Raw genomic sequence first — 25,804 nt, forward strand, 5'->3', positions numbered from 1 at the left:
CTACATATATTAATTAATTAATGAAAATATGTGAAATGGGTGAGGAAAAGCAATCTGCTTAGATGTTACCTCCTTGGGAAAATCTTCATTTATCCTCCCTCAAGATCCTCTCCTTAGGTCTCTTGCCCCTCACTGTGGTTCATGTGTCTTTGTAGCTTTTATTACTGTATTACATAGTGTTCTCTATTTTCTGTCTCTTCTACTGTACTAGGAAAACATCATCAATGCCTAGCAGAATGGTTAATATATAATAGCCACTGATTATGTATTTGCTAAACAATTGTAAGATTTATTCTTCTATTTTTAAATGAGTAGTTAATTTTAATATGCTATTAACTGGGGTTTCAAAAGATAAAGTAATTCAAAGTTCTAAAATTAATAATCAGTTTAATCTCACAGTAGCAATATATGTATAATATTCTCTTCATATTGATAAGTTTGGCTGGAAAAAAAATTACCTTCTAGAAGAGTAGTATGGGAGTGAGAGAAAAACATATCAATCTTACATCTAATATCTCTCATCTAAAACTAAAACATCTAAAATGTCTTTTTGCCAATATACCCACGTTAAATAGATATAAATATATTCATAGAATGCCACCCAAGGCACAAAGTACTTTTCATAATATGATCCAAAAAGTAGCCCTTCTGATATTTGACCTTGTATGTCAAAGTGCTAAAATCTAATTACCTGCCACCTTTCCCTTTAAGCTTAACATGATACTTTGATGTGAAATGACAGCTTCCTTAAAATAATTTAAAGAACATACTGTAGTTCTCATTTTATCCATTTCAAAGTCAACTTTTTTTTTAAGTTTGCACTTTTGCCATAAGTAAAATTAAAGTCCAGAATCAGCCAGTTTGAAGGCCACTGTTGCGGTCAGAGACACGTTCTTCTATCATCTGAAGGGATTTCCTAGTTCCATTTCCCAACACACAGGGAAACTGAAGGTCGTGCTCTGAGTCCTTGTGTGATCCTGATCCAGTATTTAGACATGGTGATGGAGTCTATGAGAGCAAAGTCAATTTATCCATAACCAGGTTTTCTAGGATGAATTAGTTATGAAAATAGTGTTTTGTTTTGCTTCAATGCTAGGGATTGGGGCCAGTGCCTCAAACGCACTCTTTCCCTATTTTCCTTCCTCTAAGAATAACTTTAGACGAAAACTATGGGAAGAGCACAAGAACACAGTCAATGGTTTGTTCCCTCAGAGGGTAAGCGTTCATGTGTTGTTGGTCCAGTTATCTTACGCTTATTTAATACTTTTCCTTAGATTCATTGCTTTGGGGGCTAATAACACATATCTCGGAGACATAGAATTCATTCCTGAGCAATTTATTTTTACTTATTTTCTCTTCTTAAAATTTATGAAGTCAAACTTTACATATTAAAATAAATACAAAATCTATTTGTGAGAATTTCAAATATACTTATCCTCTCCTTAGTTTCAATGTGTCCAATTTAAAATAAATCGAAATCTCACAACTTTTCACTCTGATTATGATCCTAACAATAGAAATTAATTGAGCCATATGGGGTTATCCTTCCTTAAGTAAGGAAATTATTAAGAATTTAGTATCATGTCATAGATAAGTTTCTTTTCCCCTGGGTAACTTCAAACCTGTAAGGTCATTTCATTTAGAAAACACTTCTGAAAATCAAATTAGGCCCAAGGTGAATTCCCTTACCACCTGACACTATGCAGAGATTCTACCTGTGCACTTGAAGGCTGATGCTTGTAGGAAGACCACATTTTATCAACAAATACTTATTAAGAAACTACTCTGGGGGCTGAAGAGATGGGTTAGCAGTTAAGACACTTGCCTGTGAAGTATAAATACCCAGGTTCAAGTCACAAGAACCCCTGAAACTAGATGAACATGGTGTCACATTCATCTGGAGTTCATTTGCAGTATCTAGAGACTCGTGTGCCCATTCTCTCTCTCTCTCTCTCTCTCTCTCTCTCTCTCTCTCTCTCTCTCTCTCTCTCTCTCTCTCCTGCACCACAAATAAATAAAAGTAAATATTTAAAAAATAAACTACTTTTTACAGAGCTCCATGATTAATGGACCATCGATGTTTTCAAAATTATTTCAAATTATATGAAATTGTCTCTTTTTAGTACTTATGTATGTTTAAAATTTCAAAGAGATAGAATCCTTACAAGTGAAGGTTTGCTATTTAAAATCAGATATCTATATATGATCCTAGATATGTTAATTGACTTTAATCATTTCATCATGTATATAAATACCAAAGAATAACCTTGTATACCATATTCCATAACCATATGCAATAGTCCTTTGTCAGTTATTACTAGGTAAATGGGGGTGGGGCACAACGTTCCTTTTGACAACAATAGAAATAAAGTGAGGAGACTGTATCTATTTTAGTGAGTTGTAACTATATAATCACGGAACTTTAGAACAATTTAAAGTCTTAAACCATTGCGAATATTAGTTGAGTTACTATACATAATCATAAGTTTTCATCATTTCATTTAATTTTACTAGCACAAATATTCAAGAAAGTATTTTTTAATTGACTTTAATATCAATTTGCAAGTTTGCCTCTTAGTATATTTTACTTAAAATAATAAGAAATATATTTCTAGTAGTTCTACCTTTGGGTGTTTTTTGGACAGATTCTGTGGACATGATTGATCAGGTTTCACTGTGGGCTCTCTAATTCATCGTGGTGAAGACCATTGTATAATGGCACTTACCTTATACTGTCATGTCTGTATTGACTTTCTAAATAAGTTGTGGTGTCATGGAAAGTAGAAATCTCGACCCTTCACATTCAACCTGCTATAGCTCCCAACTCAGTGACTACCATCTGGGAGCAGTTTTTTAAATATTTATAGGAAAAAATATATGCTAAGCTATCTGGAGTATTGTTAATTTGAAAACATGTTTGGATCTTTCTTCATGCACATACAACTGATTCATTAGTTTTATTAAAATAATCACCTTTCTCAATCACTCTTTTAAAAATTTATTCATGTATTTGTAGCTGGAGAGCAGAATGCCAGGGTCTCTTGCCACTGCAAACAAACTTTCATCCAGCTTTATGTGGGTGGCTTGGGAATTGAACTCAGGATGGCATGTTTTGTAAGAAAATACCTTTAACTATTGCACCATCTCCCCAGCCACATTAATCATTTCTCTGTGTGTGTGTGTGTGTGTGTAGTTGCTTAACTATAATTTTATGGTTCCACATGCAACTAGTCCACTCAAGTGTGAAGGAAAGACTGCATGTAGACCCAACATGGGTTCAGTGGCCCACTAGCTATGTAACCTGAGCTATTCCACTCATATCTATAGGCTTCAATATTTTCTTTATGAGGAAGAAAGAAAACACCTTGCCTCCTGCTTTTTTTTCTGAAGATAAAGTAAATATTACTATTTATGCTTTTTGCTTCCTACAAGGAATGTGGATCAGTTTATTTATTATTCAATGTCATTGATTAACTCATTTAATAAAAAAATCTTTGAGCAGCTAATAAGAATGAGACTTAGGAATACATACAAATATGTAACTTAGAAATATATAATAGCAATAATTATAGCATACAGATATATTTAAATGGAATATATATAGAAATTGAGATTATATATTGATGTATGTATGTATGTATATACAACTGTATTTCAAAAGGCTGGAGTGCACAAAGACAAAGTCATATTTCAATCATCTCTGCCCATTCTAGGACTTAAACAGAAATTCCTAGTGGAGAAGACATCTGGATAAGGCGTGGAATAGAAATAAATATTAATCACATTTTTTTGAGGTAGTGTCTCTCTGTAGCCCAGGCTGACCTTGAATTCACTATATAGTCTCAGGGTGGCCTTGAACTCACAGTGATCCTCCTACCTTTACCAACTGGGATGCCAGTGCTTGGGTTAAAGGGATGTGCCAAAATGCCCAGATTAGTCATGTTTTTAAACTAAACATGGATTTTCTTGGTAAGAAGGAAAACTAAAGACATGAGATATGCAACAATAACTTGCATGGGAACACCCTGATGATGGGTAAAGTTTTAACACAAGAACGTGTATAAATGATCCTAGAGAATCAAGACCAAGTCCAGGATAAAGGGAGTTTTTATTTATTTTGTAGACTGCCTGAAACGTTTGGAACAAGGTAGTAACACAGAACTCACCATAAAGGAAATCACTGGATTAGAGAGATAGCTTAGCAGTTAATATACTTCTCTGCGAAGTCTAAGGACCCAGGCTTGATTCTCCAGAACCCACATAAGCCAGATACACATCCTAACACCTGTGTCTGGAATTCATTTACAGTAGCTCTTTAATGCCCATTCTCTTGCTCTCTCTTTCTTTCTCAATAAATAAATAAATTTAAAAATGTTAAAATAAACCACTGTAGCCAAAGTGCAGAGAATCTATGTAAGGTGTGATGCATGGGCTTTGCTGCAGAAATGACAAATTCAAAGGCTGTGGCATCCATGCAGGTAGAAGGGATACTGTAAACGGGGATCCTTTGGCCTTGTAGGCAAATAACTTAACTGCTAAAACACGTCTCCCGCTCATAACTGAGAATTTTTAAATGCAATCTTTAATTCCAACTAGAGGATCCAAGTCCTGACAACACAGAGGAACACTGAAAAGAAGACGAGAAGAAAGAAAGAAGGGAGGAGTGTTAATTCTCATTCAAGTTTTTCAAATCTCCCTCCATGACATTATGGAAAGTAACCACTACAAACATCTACCTGATCACTAGCTGTTTCTTTAAAGTACTTGTCAGTAACTTGATACATCTGCATTTTCAATTTTGCTTTATGATGCACTGTGGGGGCACTGTCCTTCCAAGATAAACCTACTGGTGCCTTCATGACCCCACAATAATTATCAATACCTCCACTGAGGAGGTCCCTCAGTAGAATGGGGGCAGGGTAAATGGGACGAAAGAGTATAACATGATGGGATACAACTGACTTACAACATGTTTATATTTAATTTCCCAATAAAAATTTAAAAAGAAATAAAGATGACCAAGAGAGTAATAGATGGCAAGGAAGAGGTGGGGAAAGGTCCAAAGGACTCATGTGACATGGAAACAGAATGAAGGAGAGCAGAAATGGAAGGACACTCAATTAAAGTAAATTGTGTTTGAAAATGTTATAATGCCATTTAAGACCCTCCTGCTAATTAAAAATAAAAATATAAAAATAGTCATATGAGCAATTCAAAAATCATATCAGACACTAACTTTTAACTATGGCTATCTGAAAAATGAAATGACTTTTTTCAAAATTTGACTTAAGTTGATTAATTTTTTAAAATTGCTTTGTCATGTTTGCAATGCAAATTGGACCAGCTGCATATCATGTCACTATCCTGCTATGGTATTACAGACTGAAATTTAGTAATTACTACAACTTAATTATAGAAACCTCTGGGCTCCACCTGCTAGAGATTTGTTCAATTGATAATACATCATGATTGTTCCCAGGGATATGGAGAAGTCTTGTCCTTTGAAGCTCAGGGTGACTAAATGAGTTCTACATATCAACTGGAATACTGCAAACTGTACTTGCTTTCTATATGATCAAACTCCAAATTTTCAAGCCTTTGAAACACTATGTTGGTCTGTATGTGCTTATTGCACGAGAAGAAAAATGTTTACTTACAAAATATGACTAAATCCTAGATACAGCCCTTTAAAATTGTTATTTTATAATGAATAATGTTGGGCCAATTATTATTACAACAAAATTTTGTAATAATTGATTTTATTAACAATAACTTCTCAAAATATAGCACAGTTTGTTTCTCTGGAGCTTAAACAATGCCATAGCAAAAGTCCAATTTATGAACCCTTTGTTCTCTCTGCAAAAAAAGGAATAAAAATAATTTTCCTAATAATTAGGTGGAAGAGGCACTACTTTGGAAAGAGAATGTGCTCAGGAAGGTACTTTTCTGCAAAGATGTGTAGGAGAGGCTAGTACCAAAGTCAGGGGTCATTTCCCTTCAGCACAGCAAGTAGACATGCAACAGACAAGACAGTTTCCTTGGTAATCAGAGTGTGGCAATTTACATGCCAAGAAGTTGCAACATGGACTCAAGAACTAATATTACATCTTGATATGAAGTTTTAAAGGAACAGATTCAGATTACCAAAGTCCTGAATGCTTCTCAAAGATACTTAAGATAGGGCTGGAGAGATGGCTTAGCGGTTAAGCACTTGCCTGTGAAGCCTAAGGACCCACATTAGCCAGATGCACAAGGGGGCGCACGTGTCTGGAGTTCGTTTGCAGTGGCTGGAGGCCCTGGCACACCCATTTTCTCTCTCTCTCTCTCTCTCTCTCTCTCTCTCTCTCTCTCTCTCTCTCTCTCCCTCTTTCTCTCTATATCTGTCACTGTCAAATAAATAAATTAAAAAAAATTGTAAAAAAAGATACTTAAGATATGTAGCCTTGTAATATTTACAAAACACACTCCATTAACAATGAGTTTCCTCACATAGGCTACCAGGAAGTTAGTGGATCAGAATCACCAAGATTCCTATGTTCTCCTGTTAAACTTTGATTCAACAAATGACTTATCACTTTACCTTCCTATATTTTACCTGAAGCATATCATACCTCTCCCAACCTGTAACCAGTATTGTCTTCTTAAGAACCAAGATCTGTGAAATATCCACAACTCCATCTTGCCCAACCTTTAGTGTGTGATGACAATATCCATTAAAGTCCCAGACCTTTAAGAGAAAAATTAAGAATGTTGACACAGGAAATGAAAATGACTTCAATTCATGAAATACTGTAGCAAGCCAAGCACGGTGGTGCATGCCTTTACTTCCAACACTTGGGAGGCTGAGATAGGAGGATTGCCATGAGTTCAAGGCCAACCTGAGACTACATAGTGAATTTCAGTTCATCCTGGGCTACAACAAGACCCTGAATTGAATGGCATAAAAGGATAAGTGTTTTAAACATTGCTGTTTATATTATGTGAACATTAATCTTGAGTGCCAATAGGATGGGACTTAAAATCACCTAGGAGATAAACCGCTGGCCAACTCTGTGAAGCTATATAAAGAGAAATTTAGCTAAGGAGGAAAACCTACCCTGAATGTGGCCAATACCACTCCATAGGCTGAAGTCCAGTACTAAATGAAAAAAGAAAGGACAGGAGATACTAGCATTCCTCTCTTTACCTCCTCATTGCAGGTGAAAAGTGATCAGCCAACTAACACTCCTGTCACCGTGCCTTCCCCACCATGCTGGACCACATCCTTAAACTGTGAGCCAAAATACATTCTGAGGTCTCCTTCCTTCCTTCCTTCCCTCCTTCCTTCCTTCCTTCTTCCTTCCTTCCTTCCTTCCTTCCTTCCTTCCTTCCTTCCTTCCTTCCTTTCTTCCTTCCTTTCTTTATTTCTTCTTTCTTTCTTTCTTTCTTTCTTTCTTTCTTTCTTTCTTTCTTTCTTTCTTTCTTTCTTTCTTTCTTTCTTTTTGAGAGCTATAGAGAGATAGGTAGAGAGAGAGAATGGGTATGCCAGGGCCTCAAGCAACTGGAAACAAACTCCAGATACATGTGTCACCTTGTGCATCTGGCTTATGTGGGTCCTGGGAAAACAACTCTGGGTCTTTTGGCTTTGCAGGCAAGCATCCTAACTACTATGCCATCTCTCCATCCCTGAGATGTTATTCTAGTAGGTCATTTAATAATGAAAAACATATTTGAATTTAGACATTATGATTATTACTTCTGTGAAAGTAAAACTCTTGACATACCTGGAGTGACAAGGGAGTCTTATTAATGAGATGATTGTTGATCAGAAGCCCTCATTTAGTTTCAAGGTAGGGGCTGATTACAAAACAAACCAAGCTAAAAGGAGGTTGAAGCTGATAGTATACCAATCTCTGAGGGAAAGGAACTGGAAACTGATTGAATTGCCAATGACTAGCGACAGTAAAGCATATTCATATAATGTTACTCCCATTAAAAAACAATAAGACTAGGATCAGAGAGTGTCCAAACAGCTGAACATGTGGATGGGCCTGGAGAATCTAATCTCCCATGTCCCTAAGGGAGTATGGAAGCCTGATATTCCTGCCTACATGCCTTGCCTTGGGTTCCTTTTCCATCTGGCTACTCAACTATATCCTTTGAACAGAGTGATTGGAATGAAATGCTTCCCTCAGTTTTGTGAGTTTCTCCAGCCAATCAGTGGAACACAAGGAGGGATCATAGCAAACTCCATGATTCTGACATGGGTCAGAAGCACAAGTCACAATTTGTACATGCTATTAGTATCACAATTAAGGAGCTGTTGAGTGTGACTGGACCCTTGATCTGTGGGTTCTAACCTAGTATCTAGGTCAACAGATTTAGTATTGAATTGAGTCATAAACACTCAATTGGTATCTTTGTGTAAATCAACCAAAGAATCGCTTTTGTGAGAAAAGGCTAACCATAAATGATTCAGTGACCAGAAGTGTGTGTAATACTGAGTTTGATAGGAAATCGTATCTTATTTGTCCTATGCAGAGAAGCATATCAGATTCTAGTTCTATTTCCATTCATCTTGCTAACACTAGTTGATTCAGAGATTGTAAGTTTGTGCATATTTTTAAAAAATAAAATCTATGAAACAGAAACACTTTGGAGTCTGTTATATTCTTGGAGCCAGTCCCCAGACAACTGTCTAGTGCTGGAAAACATTACATGAGCTACTGGAGGAAAGTGGCCAGCAACAGTCTGAGTAACCCAGAGGTCTAAGCTACTCAGAAACAAACACCTTGGCAGGATGTACACGCCAGTACAATAATGGCACACAGCCTAGGTGCATAACCAGTAGCTTTCTGACTAGCTAAGAGATCCACTCAGTATAAAGGAACCCATAACTGGACTTAGGAATGAGGTCAGAATCCTATAGTCAAAGATTATGCTCTCCAGCTTCAAGCTCTCTCTAGTCTTTGGCTAAACGAAGGGTTCTTTGTGATATAAGAACTTTAATCTTCAAAGTTGTTTGAAGGTGTAAACATGTAACATAGGGCCTGAAGCATACTTTTCATGTGCTCGACTTTCCATCTTCTAATGATTGACAGAATATATCAGACCAGTCCAAAGAGAGCATCTATGTTTCTAATCTACTTCTGAGACAATGGAGTGTGGACACAGACCCAATAGGTCCATTATTTGCTATGTATGGTGGCTCACATTTTAGTCCAGGCACTGGGAAGGATGAGGTAAGAGGATCGCCATAATGTTTGAGGCCAGTCTTCCCCCAGAGTGCCTACCACCAGAAAAAAAAAAAAAAAAAAAAAATGACAGAACACTAAGAATTATCAAGTTGCAGCCAGTGACCTTGAGGAAGAGCTTTTGCTCACCAGGCCCTGCCCGAACCAACAAGAACAGAGCTAGAAGGAATTCTCCCACTCTCGCTGGCCTTGCAAGATGAAAAATTCTGAAGAAGACAATAGAGACCAGCTGTGCAACTCCAGAACAACTCAGAAGTTCTCGATAGCCTCCCCTACCCCAGTTGACAGCACTGGGAACCAAAGGAGATCTAAGGTCTCCAAGGGATCAGAGCCACCCCTAGCCATGCAGCATCCAGCACAGCTGAGCTGAAGAGCAGACCAACCTAACCTAAGCTGAGCCCAGAGTGCACCAGGGAGGAAACCAGCTACAAACTCGCATAGGTAACACAAAAAGTTACTGCAAAAGGGTCTTACTCTGACCAAGGCTGAACTGGGCCCCACTGCAACCCAGGAATCTCAGCCTCCCAAATGATGAGATTAAGGAATGAGTGACCACACCCACACTTGTTAGTTTATCTGCTTGTTTTAGTACCAATTCTTGCATAAATACTCCATGTTAGTTTTGTTTGCATTTGTATATTGCTCAGTTGGATTTAAGGTTAGTTCAGTATTTTTCTCCACCCAGACTACTATTAAAATATTTTTGCTACTCTTTCTGAGAATAAAGTGGTTTTTTTTCCTTCTATTTCTAATTTTCCATATTCTCTATACCTCACCCCTTCTACTTTATTATCCATAACTACAACTTTCAATAGTTCCAACAGCCTCTAAAATCTGTAGAAACTAACAGAACCCAACTTCCCTCACAAAGATACATGTGCCAGCTCCATCAGTTTCAACATATATACTTATCTTCAAACTACTTCTGCTATGCTGCTCCCAAAACTTAGCATACATCTACAAACCTAGTTCATTTACTCACCAGCAATTATTGAAGTCAAAAGCAATAGTGTTAATTTGCTACTAGAAAATTTAGATGGCAGACATATTCAAAAGTTTAGATCACTTCTGCCATTACACTGAGAATAATATAGAAACTATTTATTGTATAATGAGCTCCTACCCTGAAGATATTTGGTCTATAGTCTAAGAATACACTGACAACTAGAAAACAAAGTATGGAAATAGTTCAAGACACAACAGTCTCTGTGCAATAATACTAGAAACACAAAATACCAGGTAAATATGGTTCCTCCAAAAAATTATAAATCCAATAGTAATGATCTCTGGTGAGACTGAATTAGATGAAATACTAGAAAGAGAATTCAATAAAAATGGTCAAAGGAATCAAAGATGAAATCAAAGGTAAGAACAAACTCCTGAAGAAATCCCAAGAGAACACAGAAAATCAACTTAACAAAATAAGGATGTTGATATAAGATAAAAGCAAGGAAATAGAAATACTGAAGGAATACCAATCAGAAATGCTAGAAATGTAAAACACAGTGAGCCAAATTAAAAAAAAAAAAAAAAACCTGTAGAAAGTCTCACCACTAGAATGGATCATGGAGAAGACAAAATATCTGAGCTTGAAGACAAGGTAGCAGATCTAGAACATTCCAACAAAGAGAAAGACAAATTGAGAAGGTATGAGTGGGAATTTTAAGACACTATGGCACTAAGAAGAGATCAAACTTAAGAATTCAGTGTATAGTAGAAGGAGAATAATTTAAATCTAAAGGCATAGCAAGTACTGTTAACAAAATCATAGAAGAAAATTTCCCAGAAATAAGAAAGGAGGGACCAGTACAGATAAAGCAGACATTTAGAACACCAAAGAGACAAGACCAGAAAAGAACCTGTCCTTGCCATATTATAAGTAAATCACTAAACACACAGACCAAAGGAAATATATTGAAATTATTCAGAGAAAAAACACCTAGCCACCTATAAAGACAAGCACATCAGGATAACAGCAGATTACTCAACACAAACTTTACAAGTCCAAGTTCTGAAATATAACAAGAATCAACCCAGACTATTATATCCAGCAAAGCTATCCATCATAATTGAAAGAGAAGGAAAAACTTTCCATGATAAAAACAATATAACAGAATACATGCTCACTAAGTCAGCTCTACAGAAAATACTTGAAGGGACACTTCAGTCTGAAGAAAAGAAGATCATACATGAGACCATGGGGTGGGGAGGGATTCTCAAATAATAGCTAGTGCAAGAGAGGAACAGAAAAACAGCATGAACTACAAAACCAAAAAGAATGACTGGCATAATTGCATACCTTTCAATAATAATTCTTAATATCAATGGTCTCAATGACCCAAACAAAAAATACTGACTTAGAGTGTTGCAGTCAGGTTCACATTGCTGGTAGAAATCACCCAACAAAGATCAGCTTTTGGTAAAAAAGAAGTTATTTTGGCTTACAGGGTAAGCTCCACCATGGCAGGGGGAAATGATCACATGAGCAGAGGATGGACATCACCCCCTGGCCAACATGAGGTGGAAAAAAGCAAAAAGTGTTTGACATGCTGACAAGGGGAAACTGGCTATAATACCCATAAGCCTGCCCCCAATAATACACTCCTCCAGGAGGCTTTAATTTCCAATTGCCATCAGCTGGGAAACCTAACCTTTAGAACACCTAAGTTTATGGGGGACACCTGAATCAAACCTCCACACAGAGACTTGATTAAAAGGCAGGATCCTTTTTTTTGTCTCCAAGAAACTCTTCTTTCCATAAAAGACAGATAGTATCTTATGGTAAAAGGATGGAAAATGGGCCTAGGAAACAATTGGGTGTTGCTGTTTGAATATTTGATAGGACAAACTTCAAACCAACATTATAGGAGATAAAGAAGATCATTTTATATTGATTAAAGGAATAATCCAACAAGAAGACATTGCAATTCTTAACATCATGCACTAAATGTGGGTACATCCAATTTCATTAAGTAAACACTACTAGATGCAAAGCCACAGTTAACCCAAAGCATAATAGTTGTAGGTGACTTCACTATCCCATTCTCACCCATTGATAGGCCATCTTGCAAAAAATATACTTCTTGATTAAATAAAGTCATAGAACAAATGAACCTAACAGATATCTACAGAACATTCTATTCAAGTGATGCAGAATATATGTTATTTTTAGCAGCACATGGAACTTGCTCTAAAATAGACTACAGTTTAGGACACAAAGCAAAACTTAACAAATATAGGAAAACAAATAACTACTTGTACTCTTTCTGATCACAAAGCAACAGCAAGATAGACTATAAAACATACACAAACTCATGGAAATTAGATGATACATTACTGAACAATGAATAGATCATGAAACAATCATAGAATCAAATGATAATAAAAACACAATGTACAAGGAAGACAGTCCTATGAGGGCAATTTATACCTTTAAGTACCTATGTTAAGGAATTAAAAAAGATCACATGTAAACAACTTAATGCTATACAATAAGGCCTTAGCAAAAGAACAAAAGCAAACCAAACATCAGTAGATGGAAAGAAAGAATAAAAATCAGGGCAGGAATTAAGCAATAGAAACAATAAAAGCAGTACAAAGAATAAGTAAAACCAAGAGATGATTCTTTGAAAAGATAAACAAAATTGTTAAACCCTTAGGAAAACTGACCAAACGAAAGAGAGAAGAGATACAAACTAGTAAAACTAGAGATGAAAAGGCACCATTACAACAGATACTAATGAAATTCAAAAAATCACAAGAATATGTCTTAAAAATATATGCTCAACTAAATTTGAAAAGCTGAAAGAAATGGATGAATTTCCAGAAATATATGACCTACCAAAGTTAAAACAAGATTAGATAAACCATTTAAACCAACCTATAACAAGCAATGATACCAAAGCAGTCATTTAAAAAAAAAAAACAAAAAACAAAAAACAAAAAAAAACTCCTTACTAAAAAGCATCCAAGCCCAGATGGATTCACTGGAAAATTCTACCAGACCTTCACAGAACACCAATGCTTCTCAAACTTTTTCATTAAAAAGCCAGTTTTACGCTGATTCTGAAACCAGACAAAGATATAATAACAACAACAAAAAGAAAATTACAGGGCTGGAGAGATGGCGTAGCGGTTAAGTGCTTGCCTGTGAAGCCTATGGACCCCGGTTCGAGGCTTGGTTCCCCAGGTCCCACGTTAGCCAGATGCACAAGGGGGCGCACGCATCTGGAGTTCGTTTGCAGAGGCTGGAAGCCCTGGCGTGCCCATTCTCTCTCTCTCCCTCTATCTGTCTTTCTCTCTGTGTCTGTCACTCTCAAATAAATAAATAAAAATTTTAAAAAAAAGAAAATTACAAACCAACCTCCCTCAAGAACATAGATGCATGCAAAAATTTTCAATAAAATATTGGCAAACAAAATGCAGGAATATATCAAAAAGATCTTTTGCCCTGATCAGGTAGGCTTTATTCCAGAGATTCATGGGTATTCTACAATATGCAAATTGATATGCATAATACACCATAAAAATGGACTGGAAGACAAAAATCATATGATCATTTCAATAGATACAGAAAAGGCATTTGACAAAATCCACCATATCTTGGTGATACAAAGTCCTAAAAGTGGAAACAGAAGAAACATATCTCAACATAATAAAGGTTATTAATGACAAACATATAGCCAACCATATGCTAAATGGGGAAACTTGAATCGTTTCCACTAAAATCAGGAACAAAACAAGGTATTCCACATTCCCCTTTTATTTAATATAGTACTGGAAGTCTTAGCTATAGTAATAAAGATAAGAGAAACAAAGACAAAGGATATAAATGGGAAAAGAAGAAGTCAAAGCACCATTTTCAGATATGATTCTATATATAAGAGACCCTAAAGATTCTACCAGCAAGCTGGTAGCACTGATGCATACTTTCAGGAAAGCAGCAGGGTACAACTGTCACAACAGTGGCATATCTGTTATGGTGGAAACCAACTGCTCTCTGATTGGACTGGAGGCCTGCTCCAAAGGAGGGAATTTATGTCTGGTACTGAAAACCTAATCAAAAGCCTAAGCCAAGGGACATCATGAGCCTTAGTTGGAAAATTACTATGACTGTGTGGCTAAAGGCATACATTATGCCCCCCAAACTGCATTCTAAATACTTATGTTTATCTCCATATAATAATGCTACTTTCAGTTTAGGTTGGAGAAGCTTCTGTTTTCATATAGTGATGACTGCTGGGCTGACTGAAAACTCACCATAATGCTGAGAATTGACAGAGGAGTGTCAGCACTAATTGAGATATCTCTATCACATCCATCAAGACTCAGAGACCATTGTGGAAAAGTAGCTGAAAGAATATAAGACCCAAAGGAAGGGAAGCATTCTTACAATACTGTCTTTGACACACAAAGAGGCTTGATATTCATGACTTCACAGTGGCTGACACTAGCTACACAAGACCAGCATAATAGGAAGAGATAATAAACAATGACATCAAAATAGAACAGACTAATTTGAAAGAGAAGGAATTCAGTGGAAAGTGAATTTGGGTGGGAGGAATAGGGTGGTTAAAAGGGATTATGGTCATAGTTATGGAATTTTTCAAAAACAGATGCTTTTAAAAAGATGGTGAATTTTTAAGTCTTTGTCAGTTAGAGCTAAGGCCTAGGAAGTAGCATTGCTTAAGTCATGGGCACAGGTCAAGTTGGCAGTATGTTTCAAACTTAAATCCATTTACCTTCTGACTTACATGTTCAGCTTCTAAAAATAAAGTCATTCCACAAATACACACATTCTTGCAAAATAACATAGTTTCAAGCATATAAAAGCTAAACATTTGAATTATCCTAATTTCTCATTAGTAAGGGATTGGCTAGATGATCCGAATATCAAGAATCTAAGTTATATTATGTAATGTAGCCATCAAACACATGAGTCAGTCTGCAGGTGTATTACTCGGTAGTAGGGCACATATTTGCCATGGTGTAAGGCCCGGGGCTCCATCAACTCTGCTGCCAAAGAAAGATGAGTTCCCTCATATTTCCCCACTGCCAAAACTCAGTCAGTTCTGGTTCTTTGAGCATACTTTACCTCTTATGGCTTTAGTGCTCTTATTTGTAAAATCAGGACTATAACAGTACTAACCTTATAGGGGTGTGTGTGTGTGTGTGTGTGTGTGTGTGTATGTGTGTGTGTGTGTGTGTGTGTGTATGCATCTGCATGTATAGTGCTTAGAAAAGTGTTTAGTCCATAGTAACCATGCTATAAAATAATAAGCACTATTATTTCATGTATCCATTTGAACCAATTCCATGAAAATGAAAACTGCATAATAGCCAGGTGCCATTAAATAAAAAATAGGACTCATAGGCTAGAAAAATGCACAAGGAACCAGTTAGCATTTGTAGCCTTATCACAGGAGCTGGGAGCAGGGGTGATATGTATGCATTAATTATTTTAAACATCAGTTAATTTTCAGATCCTGCCAAACAGTGTAAATAGAGTATATTTTAAAAGTCTTTATTACATTCATTCTGACTTTGGCCTATAAATTATAAATGGGGCTTCAAAATGTCACCCATTCTTTTAAAAAATAATTTTTCATTCTATTTGTTTATTTGAGAGAGAGAAAGAGAGATACAAACAGAGAGAATGGGTTTGTCAGGGCCTCTAGCCATTGCAAATGAACTCCAAACACATGTGCCACCTTGTGAATCTGGTTTATGTGAGTCCTGGAGAATCAAATAGTGTCCTTTGGCTTTTGCAGGAATGAGTGTATTCGTGCTTTTTATTAAGCATCAACATCCCTCCAGACATCATTCTTATTTTGATTAATAGAGTGAGCCCAGAGTATCTCAACCTTTATTTATGTGTCCTGAATGCAGCATGCCAGATTTTAGAATTATGTTGTGCTATTGTGATAAAGAATAATGCACAATCAAACATGGTCATTACAATACTAAGTTTATTTTAACCTCTAAGATGTCAAGCCTCTGCTGAAAATCAAGGAGTACAAGGACTCCCCACCTATGTTTCTTTGTATACTTCTAAACATGACTCCTGCCAAGTTCAACTAAAATAAATCCTTAAGACAGTAGGCTGGATGGATGGCTTAGTGGTTAAGGCATTTGCCTGCAAAGCCAAAGGACCCAGGTTTGATTTCCCAGGACCCATATTAACCAGATTCACAAGGAGGACCATGCATCTGGAGTTCATTTGCAGTGGCTGGAGGTCCTGATGCACCCATTCTCTGTCTCTCTCTCTCTCTCTCTCTCTCTCTCTCTCTCTCTCTCTCTCTCTCTCTCTCTCTCTCTCCCTCCCTGTCTTTCTCTTGCATGCACGCATGTGCTCTCCTTCTTTCTGTCAAATAAATAATACTTTTTAAAGCACCTCTTTAAAAAAATAAAAAGATTGTAAAATTCTCACCATCCCAGGTCCTACTAAGTCTGTATCTGGGGTGAGTTTTGCAACATCTGCAAATTATGCCTTGCCCTTGGCTCTATAAACAGTTCCTTCCAGGATAGAGGTAAATAGACCCAATCCTCTCACTATATTACTAAGTCCAATCACATACTCCAGGACTAGAAAATGAGATATTGGTTCCTTTTGCTTTTCTATCACTCTATGTTCAGTTACTTCTTTTTGTTCACCTCAACTGTTAGGGCTAAGGTTGTCCAGGAAGCTTTAGATGTCCCCCCAGCTCTCCCCTCCTGTGAACTAGATGTCTTTATTTAAATCAAAGTTCCTAGTGCATACAACATTCCTTTAAACTTGAAGTGCACTGTTTAGTGAGTTCCAAGTAGTTCCTCCCTCAGGCTAATGGTCACTAGCTTGGACTTGCCCTGAAACATGCTCCTGACTCCTAGGATAGTCTGACTACATACCTAGCTTAGCTGAATGATGGGTTTAAGAATCACTTAAGAGTTAGTTTAGAAGCCATCTTCTCTTGTTTCCCAGCAGTGTCATAGCCACCTCCACTGGAAAACTCTCATCACCCTGCCCAGAGGGGATCAGTTATGTGTCACTAGTGAGAAGATATTCAGGTACCCACATCTAATTTTGCATGAAAATTTAATCATATTTCAAAGTAAAATATATGCCTCCTAGAGGAAGTAAATGATACCCACAACTAAGAAATGTGGCCCTTAGTTTAGAATGGAAACGTAATGCTAGTATTATATTTTTTCCTGGCCTTTTTCACCAACTCAATTACCTTCACAAAGCAAAAAAAAAAAAAAAAATCTAACATGTTCACTCTTAAATATTCATTTTCTGGAAAAATATACCAGTACAATTTGAAATAATTTATTTAAGTTGTCCCAATTTTTCATTTCATAAACTCAGAAAAAGAAACCTAGAGGCAATAGATGAAGCATGTGAAAATTATTCAGGCCTCTTATTCCCCAAAGTAGTCCCCTGTTAGGTACACGAGAAAAGGCTTTCTGAAATAAGTAAGCCTAATTGTATTTTTATTCTGAGTAATTTATTCAGAAAAATCATTTATTCATTGTTCCACTGTCCACTGAGGTTTATTTTCCTAGGAGCTTTGTTAATAAATGCTTTAAGTTACTTAGCTCATGTCCTATATCTTGTCTCTTCCTTCCAGACCAGAGTCAAAAGCAAGAGAAGCTAAAGCTGTGTCTCCCCACATATTACTTTATCCCCCTCATTCTAAGTAGAACCATATCATTCGCACCTTTACAGTCCCATCTGTGCTGCCAGTCAAAAGCCGGGTCTCATTTGCACCAAGGGCCATGGTGCTGATTTCCATGTTGCCATGGCAACTGGTAAACTGTTTGATTTTCTGCCCAGTGTCTATCATCCAGAAGGAAACAGTAGACCCTGAGTCAGAGCTGATTACCTAGGAGAATATAACATAGTAGAGAAATTAAATAGAGTCTCAGGATCAGCCATTTTCATTTCAATAACATTATCAAGCCTGTGCCTTTCCACTGTTGAGATCCCCCAACAATTAGTGGCATTTTTGTAATGTGTTTTTTTTTTCTTTTTGTTAAATTGGTAACAATTCAATTTCTAGGCCAGAGCTGAGGTAATAAAGTCAAGATCTTCTTTATCAGAGAAGATAGAAATATTATTTTACCCAACACACCATCAACTTAGTGCCTAGATGCCGTCCTGAAATCAAATCCTACTGCAAATAGCACATGAATTTTTTCACATATAGCTAAGGAAGCAGACTCAAATTCTACCAGGAATGGTGTTCTGGCAGTGTTCACTATATGAAAAGAAAGAAACATTTTATTAAGCATCAACTCTATTTAGCATTCAGAAAATGTGCACGTCTAGTCATTATAGGGGAAAGTTAATTTCAACAAATTACTAGAGCAACTGGTTTGTATGCCAGTAGTCTCTTGCTTTCTCTTTTCTCAAAGTATATCAATATTTACAGCTAAAAACAAAGAACACAGTTTAAATGGAAATCTACATATGTACCTCAAGAGGAAACCAACAAAACAAAGGCTAGAAGGAATAAAACAGAAGATATGAATGAACGAGAGGCTTGATAAAGGCAGGTAGGCTGCTAATTTTAGCTCAACATATTGAGGCAACCTGGAAGGCATTTATAACACAAGTTATTTCTCCTTGCTGGGTGAAAATACCCAACAAGAAACAACTTATGGAAGAAAACAGGTTTAATTTTTTTCACAGCTTCAAAGGGAAGTTTCAACATTGCAGGGAAGACATGATAAGTAGGGAGCCCAGTGCACATCTCACTGAAGTCAGGAAGTCTAGAGAGAACAAGAGAGAGAGTGTGTCATACTTCTTCTATCAAGGGTCCACCCCTAAAAGTTCACCAACTTGGGGTTAAGCATTCGAACGCATAAACCTATGGAGGGAAGGAGGCATTTTACATTCAAAATATCATGGTTTTAGTCTAAAGTCACTCAGTATGACTCTTGAAACCTAATTAACAAATTTATATATATGTACATATATATATTACCCATATATATCCATATATACACATAGATAGATAGATAGATAGATAGATAGATAGATAGATAGATAGATAGATAGATAGATAGGAGTATGTCTGGAGCAATTAGATTTTAAGCATACAAAGTATCACTTTGCCTGTTTATATGTTAATTACCATTGTATAAATGAAAACTTATTAAGAATGTTTTACATTTTTGTAATCAAGTAGGCTGAAGGTGATCAAATGTATGTTCTAAAGTACTATATAGCTGGCCATCATGAACATATACATGAATTGTACAGTCACTAACTGAACACTCAGTATGGGGCAAACAAACTTTGACGATAAATCCCTGCTCTCAAGATGTCTGTAGTCTAGAATTGTGCACTAAAACTGCTGAGGAATTTTCAGAAGCATGAAGGCTAGACCACAAATTCATTCAACCAGACCAATCAATGGCATTTTCAAAGAGCTCTATTGGTTATGTAAGTGTGCAACTAAAAGTTATTGGTCTAGAACAAGAAGCATATTATCACCAAACAATGCTACAAACGTAAAAAATGTTACCCTTGGGTGTTGTGAGATAACAAAGAGAAAAACCTAAAATCCACTTTCTGGGGTGGATAATATGGTTAGGAAATGAAAGTGTGCAGACCAAATCAGGATTCACAGTAGTTCCAGGATTAAAGATAGAAGCATGTGGTTACTAAATGACAGCCCATTACCCTGATTATCTCATTTGGCCTTTACAAACACTGTAAAACAATATTACAGCTATCATGTTTTCCAGGTTCTATATGTAACTAGACTTGACACTCAAGTAACAGTCACATCATATATTTGACCTTTGCTTCATCATAGTACCACAAGAAATTAAGAGATTACTTAGAAAAGGAATTGTACAATATTCCAAACAAAATAAATAATAATAAGTTCAACAAATATTGAGTGTACAACATTTGAAAGGAAAAGGTGGTGGACTATCAAGTGAGAGAATAGCTGAGAAATCATTAGTATGCTTGTAGCAATTACCTTCTTATTGCTGGGACAAAACACTCAGTTAAAAGCAGCATGTGGAATGAAAGGGCTTACTTGAAGCCCACAGTGTTGAAGGTAATATTCATCATGGTGGAGGAAGCATGGCAGGGCAGAGGCCAGCATCACATCTTGTCAAATCATCTGGGAGGTAGCAAAAGTGAGCTAGCTAGCAAATGCACCACAGTGTTGGGCTAATAACAACAAGGTCCACCCCTAATGACACACCTCCTCCAACAAGGCTCCACCTTTCAAAGGCTCCCCAGGATTGATCATGAAGGTTGATCACAAACACATGAGGCTATGGGGGCCACTTTACATTCCAGCCACCACAATGCAGTTCAGGAGAATACTGAATAAAGAGTATAATTTAATTTACTAGGAAATGATTTATACTTTTCCTTGAAGATCACTGAAATCTGTGGCAAACATAGAAGATTGAAAGTGATAACATTATTCTTAGAAAGGAGAGGAGTGGTATAAAACAGTCATCATGTGGTTTGTAAAGATACCACTAACAGTAGTACAGAGAACAAGCTGGCTTCAGAAAGACCATGTACAAGTTGCCTATGCTACTATGATCACTGCAAAGGTAAAAGGGCAGATGGAGAGAAGTGGCCACCAGTGAAGAATATCAGTGTCTCAATCAAGGACAAATCACAAGTACAATTCTTATAGGCCTTATTCCTTGAAATAACAATTCAGATAATAGAATTTCTTAAATTATATAAAAATTATATTTTTGTTGCACATTTTCTCTCAGTGAAATCAAAAGTACCTAAACTATTTAATATTTAAATATTTTAAATATTAAATATTTATTAAACTATGGTAAAATTTCTGGGATGAATGACCTAGTTTTTTGAAATAATGTGACCTAGCACTTTAAGTATAATTCCATGTAGATGTGTTTCCCCTTAATTTTGTTTGTGGTATTCTTAGGATACTTGAGTGTATTTGGGTGCTCTAGCCAGAGTACCTGAGTTTGAATATTAGGTGACTCAATAACTCATTATCTGAATTTGGGCCAGGATACTCACTAATTGCTCTAACCCTCAATTTTCTCATCTGTGAGCCAGTGATAATTAGGGCAACTAGTTTAAAACCTCATTACAAAATTAAAAAAAAATATATGTATAAATTGGAAACCATCATTTATGGTATAATATTATAAATAATATGATAAGATATTTATGATATGATATAATGTAAAGCATAAAGATTAGCTAGTGTTACTATTCTATCTAAGTTTTATTTGCCTGACCTCTTATTTAGGCTCATACTACATTACATACTCAAAACTATTTACATAAAATAGCATCTTACTTTCTGCTCACCACAATGGTGAAGATCTACAGTTATAATTTAGAAATCAGATTTTCAATGTTCATTGATGTTTCAAATTACATCATACTTGGGAATGTCATGCATAGTTTAATGTTTGGAATTTAGATTCCATCCATTAAAAACAAACTCATGAAAATACAACATTCTAAGTATAAGTAAATGTTTTGAAATGTCCTTTAAGAAGACTAACATTTGGGTCTGGACAGATTGCTTAGTAGTTAAGGCATTTGCCTGCAAAGCCAAAGGATCCTGGTTCATTTCTTTAGGACCCATGGAAGCCAGATGCACAAGGTGGCACATGCATCTGGAGTTCGTTTGCAATGTTGGAGGCTCTGGTGCTCACACACCCTCTCTCTCTCTGCCTCTTTTTCTCAAATAAATAAATAGAATATTTTTAAAAAGAAGATTAAAGTTTGCAAAAGGTTTTATTACTTTTATTCAATAAACATTGATTAAGCAACTATTATATGCTAGGCATTTCAATACTAGAAGGTTAATATTCCCCAGCAAAGGCAAAGCAAGAAAATTGAACATAAAAGGCTATGTCAGGGGTTTGGGCAGTGGCTTGGTTTATAACCATATTTATTGCCCAAGCACGAGGGCCTTCATTTGGAACCCCCAGAATCCATGTATATGTCAAGCATGGTAACATGTATATATAAACCCAGTATTTAGGAGGCAGAGACAGGAGGTGCTATAGAGCTTGCTGGCTAGCTAGTCTAGCAGAATCAGAGAGCTCCAGATTCAGTGATATGCCCTGTATCAATAAAGAAAACTGAAAACCTATTGAATAAAACCTACCTGTACACATGTGCATATATGCATACCCAAATATGTCTCCACAGCAAAGAACACACATGGCACACACATACACACACAGAAGACCTTGTTAAATATATGTTTCTGTTTCAGAAGCTGGCACCTTCCCCTGTGTGCAAGCACCTCCCTGCACATTTTAACCTGTCTTCTCAGAATCAGTGATGTCCTGAGCTGCCTTCTACTTGCCCTCCCCTGCCCACCTGGCAGAGCTCCAGCATCCTAGTCACCAGTTTTCCTCACCTTTCTCTGCTCATTTAGCAATGTCACATGAGATCTGAATCAATGCTGACAATAGCAGGGGGCCAGTCTGATCTCATTATGTGGCAATCCACCTTCAGGTGTTTTCTGCAGGAAAGCAATGACTTGCAGCTGACTGTGTCACAAACATACAACCAGTATTAACCTAACTGGAATCTACTCTTCCTATAACAACATCAGAATACAAGAATATCAGTGCAAGTGAAAAGACTTCCAAGTTTAATGAGAGAGTTTGTAATGCCACCCAACAGAGGAAGCAAGTGGTTCAACTTACAGTATGGTGAGAGCTATATTTTTATCAAGTTATTTTTTATCAGGAATAAAGCTAAGGAATGAATATTGGCAACATATCGATATGCTAGGTCTCAATTCTACCCAGTCCCTACAAGCATGTGGTTCATTCCTGATTGTTTCTTTGGGGAGTGACCCTCAGTTAGTGAGGACAAAGAGAGCCCTCAGTCTGCAGAGAAGTGCCCCCATCCTAATAACCTCACGTCAGTACAGGGTGGCTTCATGAGCAGATCATTTATGGGAACATGTTCCAGCTTACATACCCAAGCTAATCACTGGTTAGGAAGGCATGGGCCCTTTCTGTCTCTCTCTAGAAGCTGTCACAGATAATCAGACAACTTTAAAAGCCATAAGGCTGTATCCATGTCACTTAATTGTCTTCTTGCAAGTCCACCAACAGTGAGCATGTTATCTGTGTTTTATATGCATCTCAAGTGCGGAGTCTGAGCAAGAACAGGAATCAACAATGATGGAAGCAGATGCATTTGATTACCAGGGGATATTTGATTTAATTACTGCTGATAGTCTTTTTTTTAGTCAATGCTATTTCTTGCCCTCTCACATGAAGCTGGCTGCTTCCTTTACTGGCACTGCGTATAGACTCACTAGAAGTTACATCACTGCAGTAGGACGATGAGGAGAATAATAAACTAACTCAGAGCACTGGCATGCAAAAGATTCCAGTATTTTAAGGCAGCCTTTCTCTGATTGCAAATACAGTGAATCAGATGTTCTCTCTTCCTAGGTTCATTTGTAATTTACTCTTTCAAATTTATTACTTGGATTTATTGAGTATTTGTAATGTTGAAAGTTCTATCTAAGTTTTTCTGTAAGGCAGTGAAATACTCTGCACTGAAAGAAAGGAAGGAAGGTAGGTAGGTAAGGAGGGAGAGGTGGAGGAAAGGAGGAAGTTGTTATAACTGATTTTGGTGGTGATGAGTCATAGAACAAAATGTAGCCTAGAAAAAAGCAGAGAGCCCCATTGATGTGTGTCAACTTGAGGAAAGATGTGACTGGAATGAAGAACTGAAACTTCACATGACTGGAATAAAAGAATTCCTCACAAAGGAAACTGTAAAGGCAAAGTCCTATGTAACTATCCTTAGCACCTCCATTTGGCAGTAAGCAGTCCACAAGACTTAGTGTGAGAGAGGAGGAGCCCCTGGATGTGGCTGCCTGCGGATGGTGTACAACGATTCAAAATGCTCCAAAAACTCCAAGATCCCATTTGTACAAAAAGCATTTAATGTATTGAAAATTCTTTTATTTTATTATTTATTTGGTCATGAGTGTGTGCATGTTTGGGTGTTTGAATGCAGGCGTGTGTGTGTCACAGCATGTGCGTGTGATGGTCAGATAACTTTCAGGTTGGTCCTCACCTGTCCACTTCATTTGAGGCAGGCATTCTTCTCTGAATCTTGCTCAGCTGCACCTTTCTGTTCTCACCACAAGCTTTTGCTTCACCTCGTCATCACCATCTGAATGTTGTAGTTACAGAGGCCTACCACAGATTCTTGCTTTTTACATGGAAATCAAACTCAAGTATTCCAGCTTGAGTGGCAAGTGCTTTATCCATTGAACCATCACCACAGCTTTTAATATGTGTTCTTAGATACGAGTTATTAAATCCTACACATATTTTTAAAATAAAGGTATTATATAAGAATAAAAAACATAGATATAATTAAAGTTACCTTTCAAAGATGCCAATAAAACGCATCAACTGGTTGCCTCCAGAGAAAGAAACAAAGTCAGTAGTCACAGGGGAATGAGAGACACTATCAGCATTCATTCATCTGAACCTTGTCACATGTGAAAGTGTTCACTTCTTTCAAACTAATCACATGAACTGTGTGCATGTGCTTGGATATATCCTGGTGTGGTCTATAAGACTACAGTACCTCCTATGTCTCCATCAAGTAATGAATGCACACAGCCTTAGGACTGATGTATAATTAATGTCAGCTTTGAGCTAGCCAATGATGCAAAACTGTATCAACAGAGACAATAAGGCAACAAAGAAAAAATAATAATTAGTGTTCATCAGGCTCTATTCAAAAGAGAATCTCATTGATTTCTACCTAAATACAAATACTAAAAGGGTAGGGTGTCTTGTGAGGCAGAGATATATTTCCCTCAATTCCACTCTAATTCTTTTCTCAGGTTTTACAATTGGCACAAAAGCTAGCAATTGAAATGTTTAGGTTTTCAAATTAATGAATTTTCAAAAAAAAAAAACAGTTTGCAAAAAACAAAGACAATATATGGTCCATTTTCATAAACTATTTTTTATATTTATTTATGTATTTGAGAGACAGAGAGAGAAATGGGCACACCAGGGCCTCCAGCCACTGAAAATGAACTCCAGACGCATGTGCCCCTCGTGCATATGGCTTACTTGGGTCCTGGAGAGTCGAACCAAGATCATTTGGCTTTGCAGGCAAATGCCTTCACCACTAAGCCACCTCTCCAGCCCATATTGGGCCAATTTTTTTTAATTTATTTATTTATTTATTTGAGAGGGACAGACACAGAGAGAAAGACAGATAGAGGCAGAGAGAGAGAATGGGCGCACCAGGGCTTCCAGCCACTGCAAACGAACTCCAGACGCGTGCGCCCCCTTGTGCATCTGGCTAACGGGGGACCTGGGGAACCGAGCCTCGAACCGGGGTCCTTAGGCTTCACAGGCAAGCGCTTAACCACTAAGCCATCTCTCCAGCCCATATTGGGCCAATTTTTAATGAATGATTTTATTTGCAGTGGATTTCTTGTGACAGTGTGATGTGTATCCTCCAAAGCAATCGCTAGATTAAGTTAACAGGGCTCAGTCCCCAGTTTTACAATGCCAGCATCCATGCTTACAGGAACCCTAAGAAG

The 25,804-nt window shown here is 37.0% G+C and overlaps 1 protein-coding gene across 1 annotated transcript in view; it reads right to left on the reverse strand.

The window, feature by feature from the left end:
• Wdr49 (WD repeat domain 49) overlaps positions 1 to 25,804 on the reverse strand; it is a 200,574-nt gene that overhangs the window by 70,459 nt on the left and 104,311 nt on the right. Inside the window, exons 8-9 of the mRNA XM_004652370.2 lie at positions 17,933 to 18,097; positions 6,612 to 6,727 (exon numbers count right to left, since the gene is read on the reverse strand). Coding sequence (XP_004652427.2) covers positions 6,612 to 6,727; positions 17,933 to 18,097 — 281 coding nt within the window. The remainder of the gene's footprint in view (positions 1 to 6,611; positions 6,728 to 17,932; positions 18,098 to 25,804) is intronic.

Source organism: Jaculus jaculus, chromosome 11 (assembly GCF_020740685.1).
Source record: "Jaculus jaculus isolate mJacJac1 chromosome 11, mJacJac1.mat.Y.cur, whole genome shotgun sequence".
Classification (NCBI taxonomy): Eukaryota; Metazoa; Chordata; class Mammalia; order Rodentia; family Dipodidae; genus Jaculus; species Jaculus jaculus.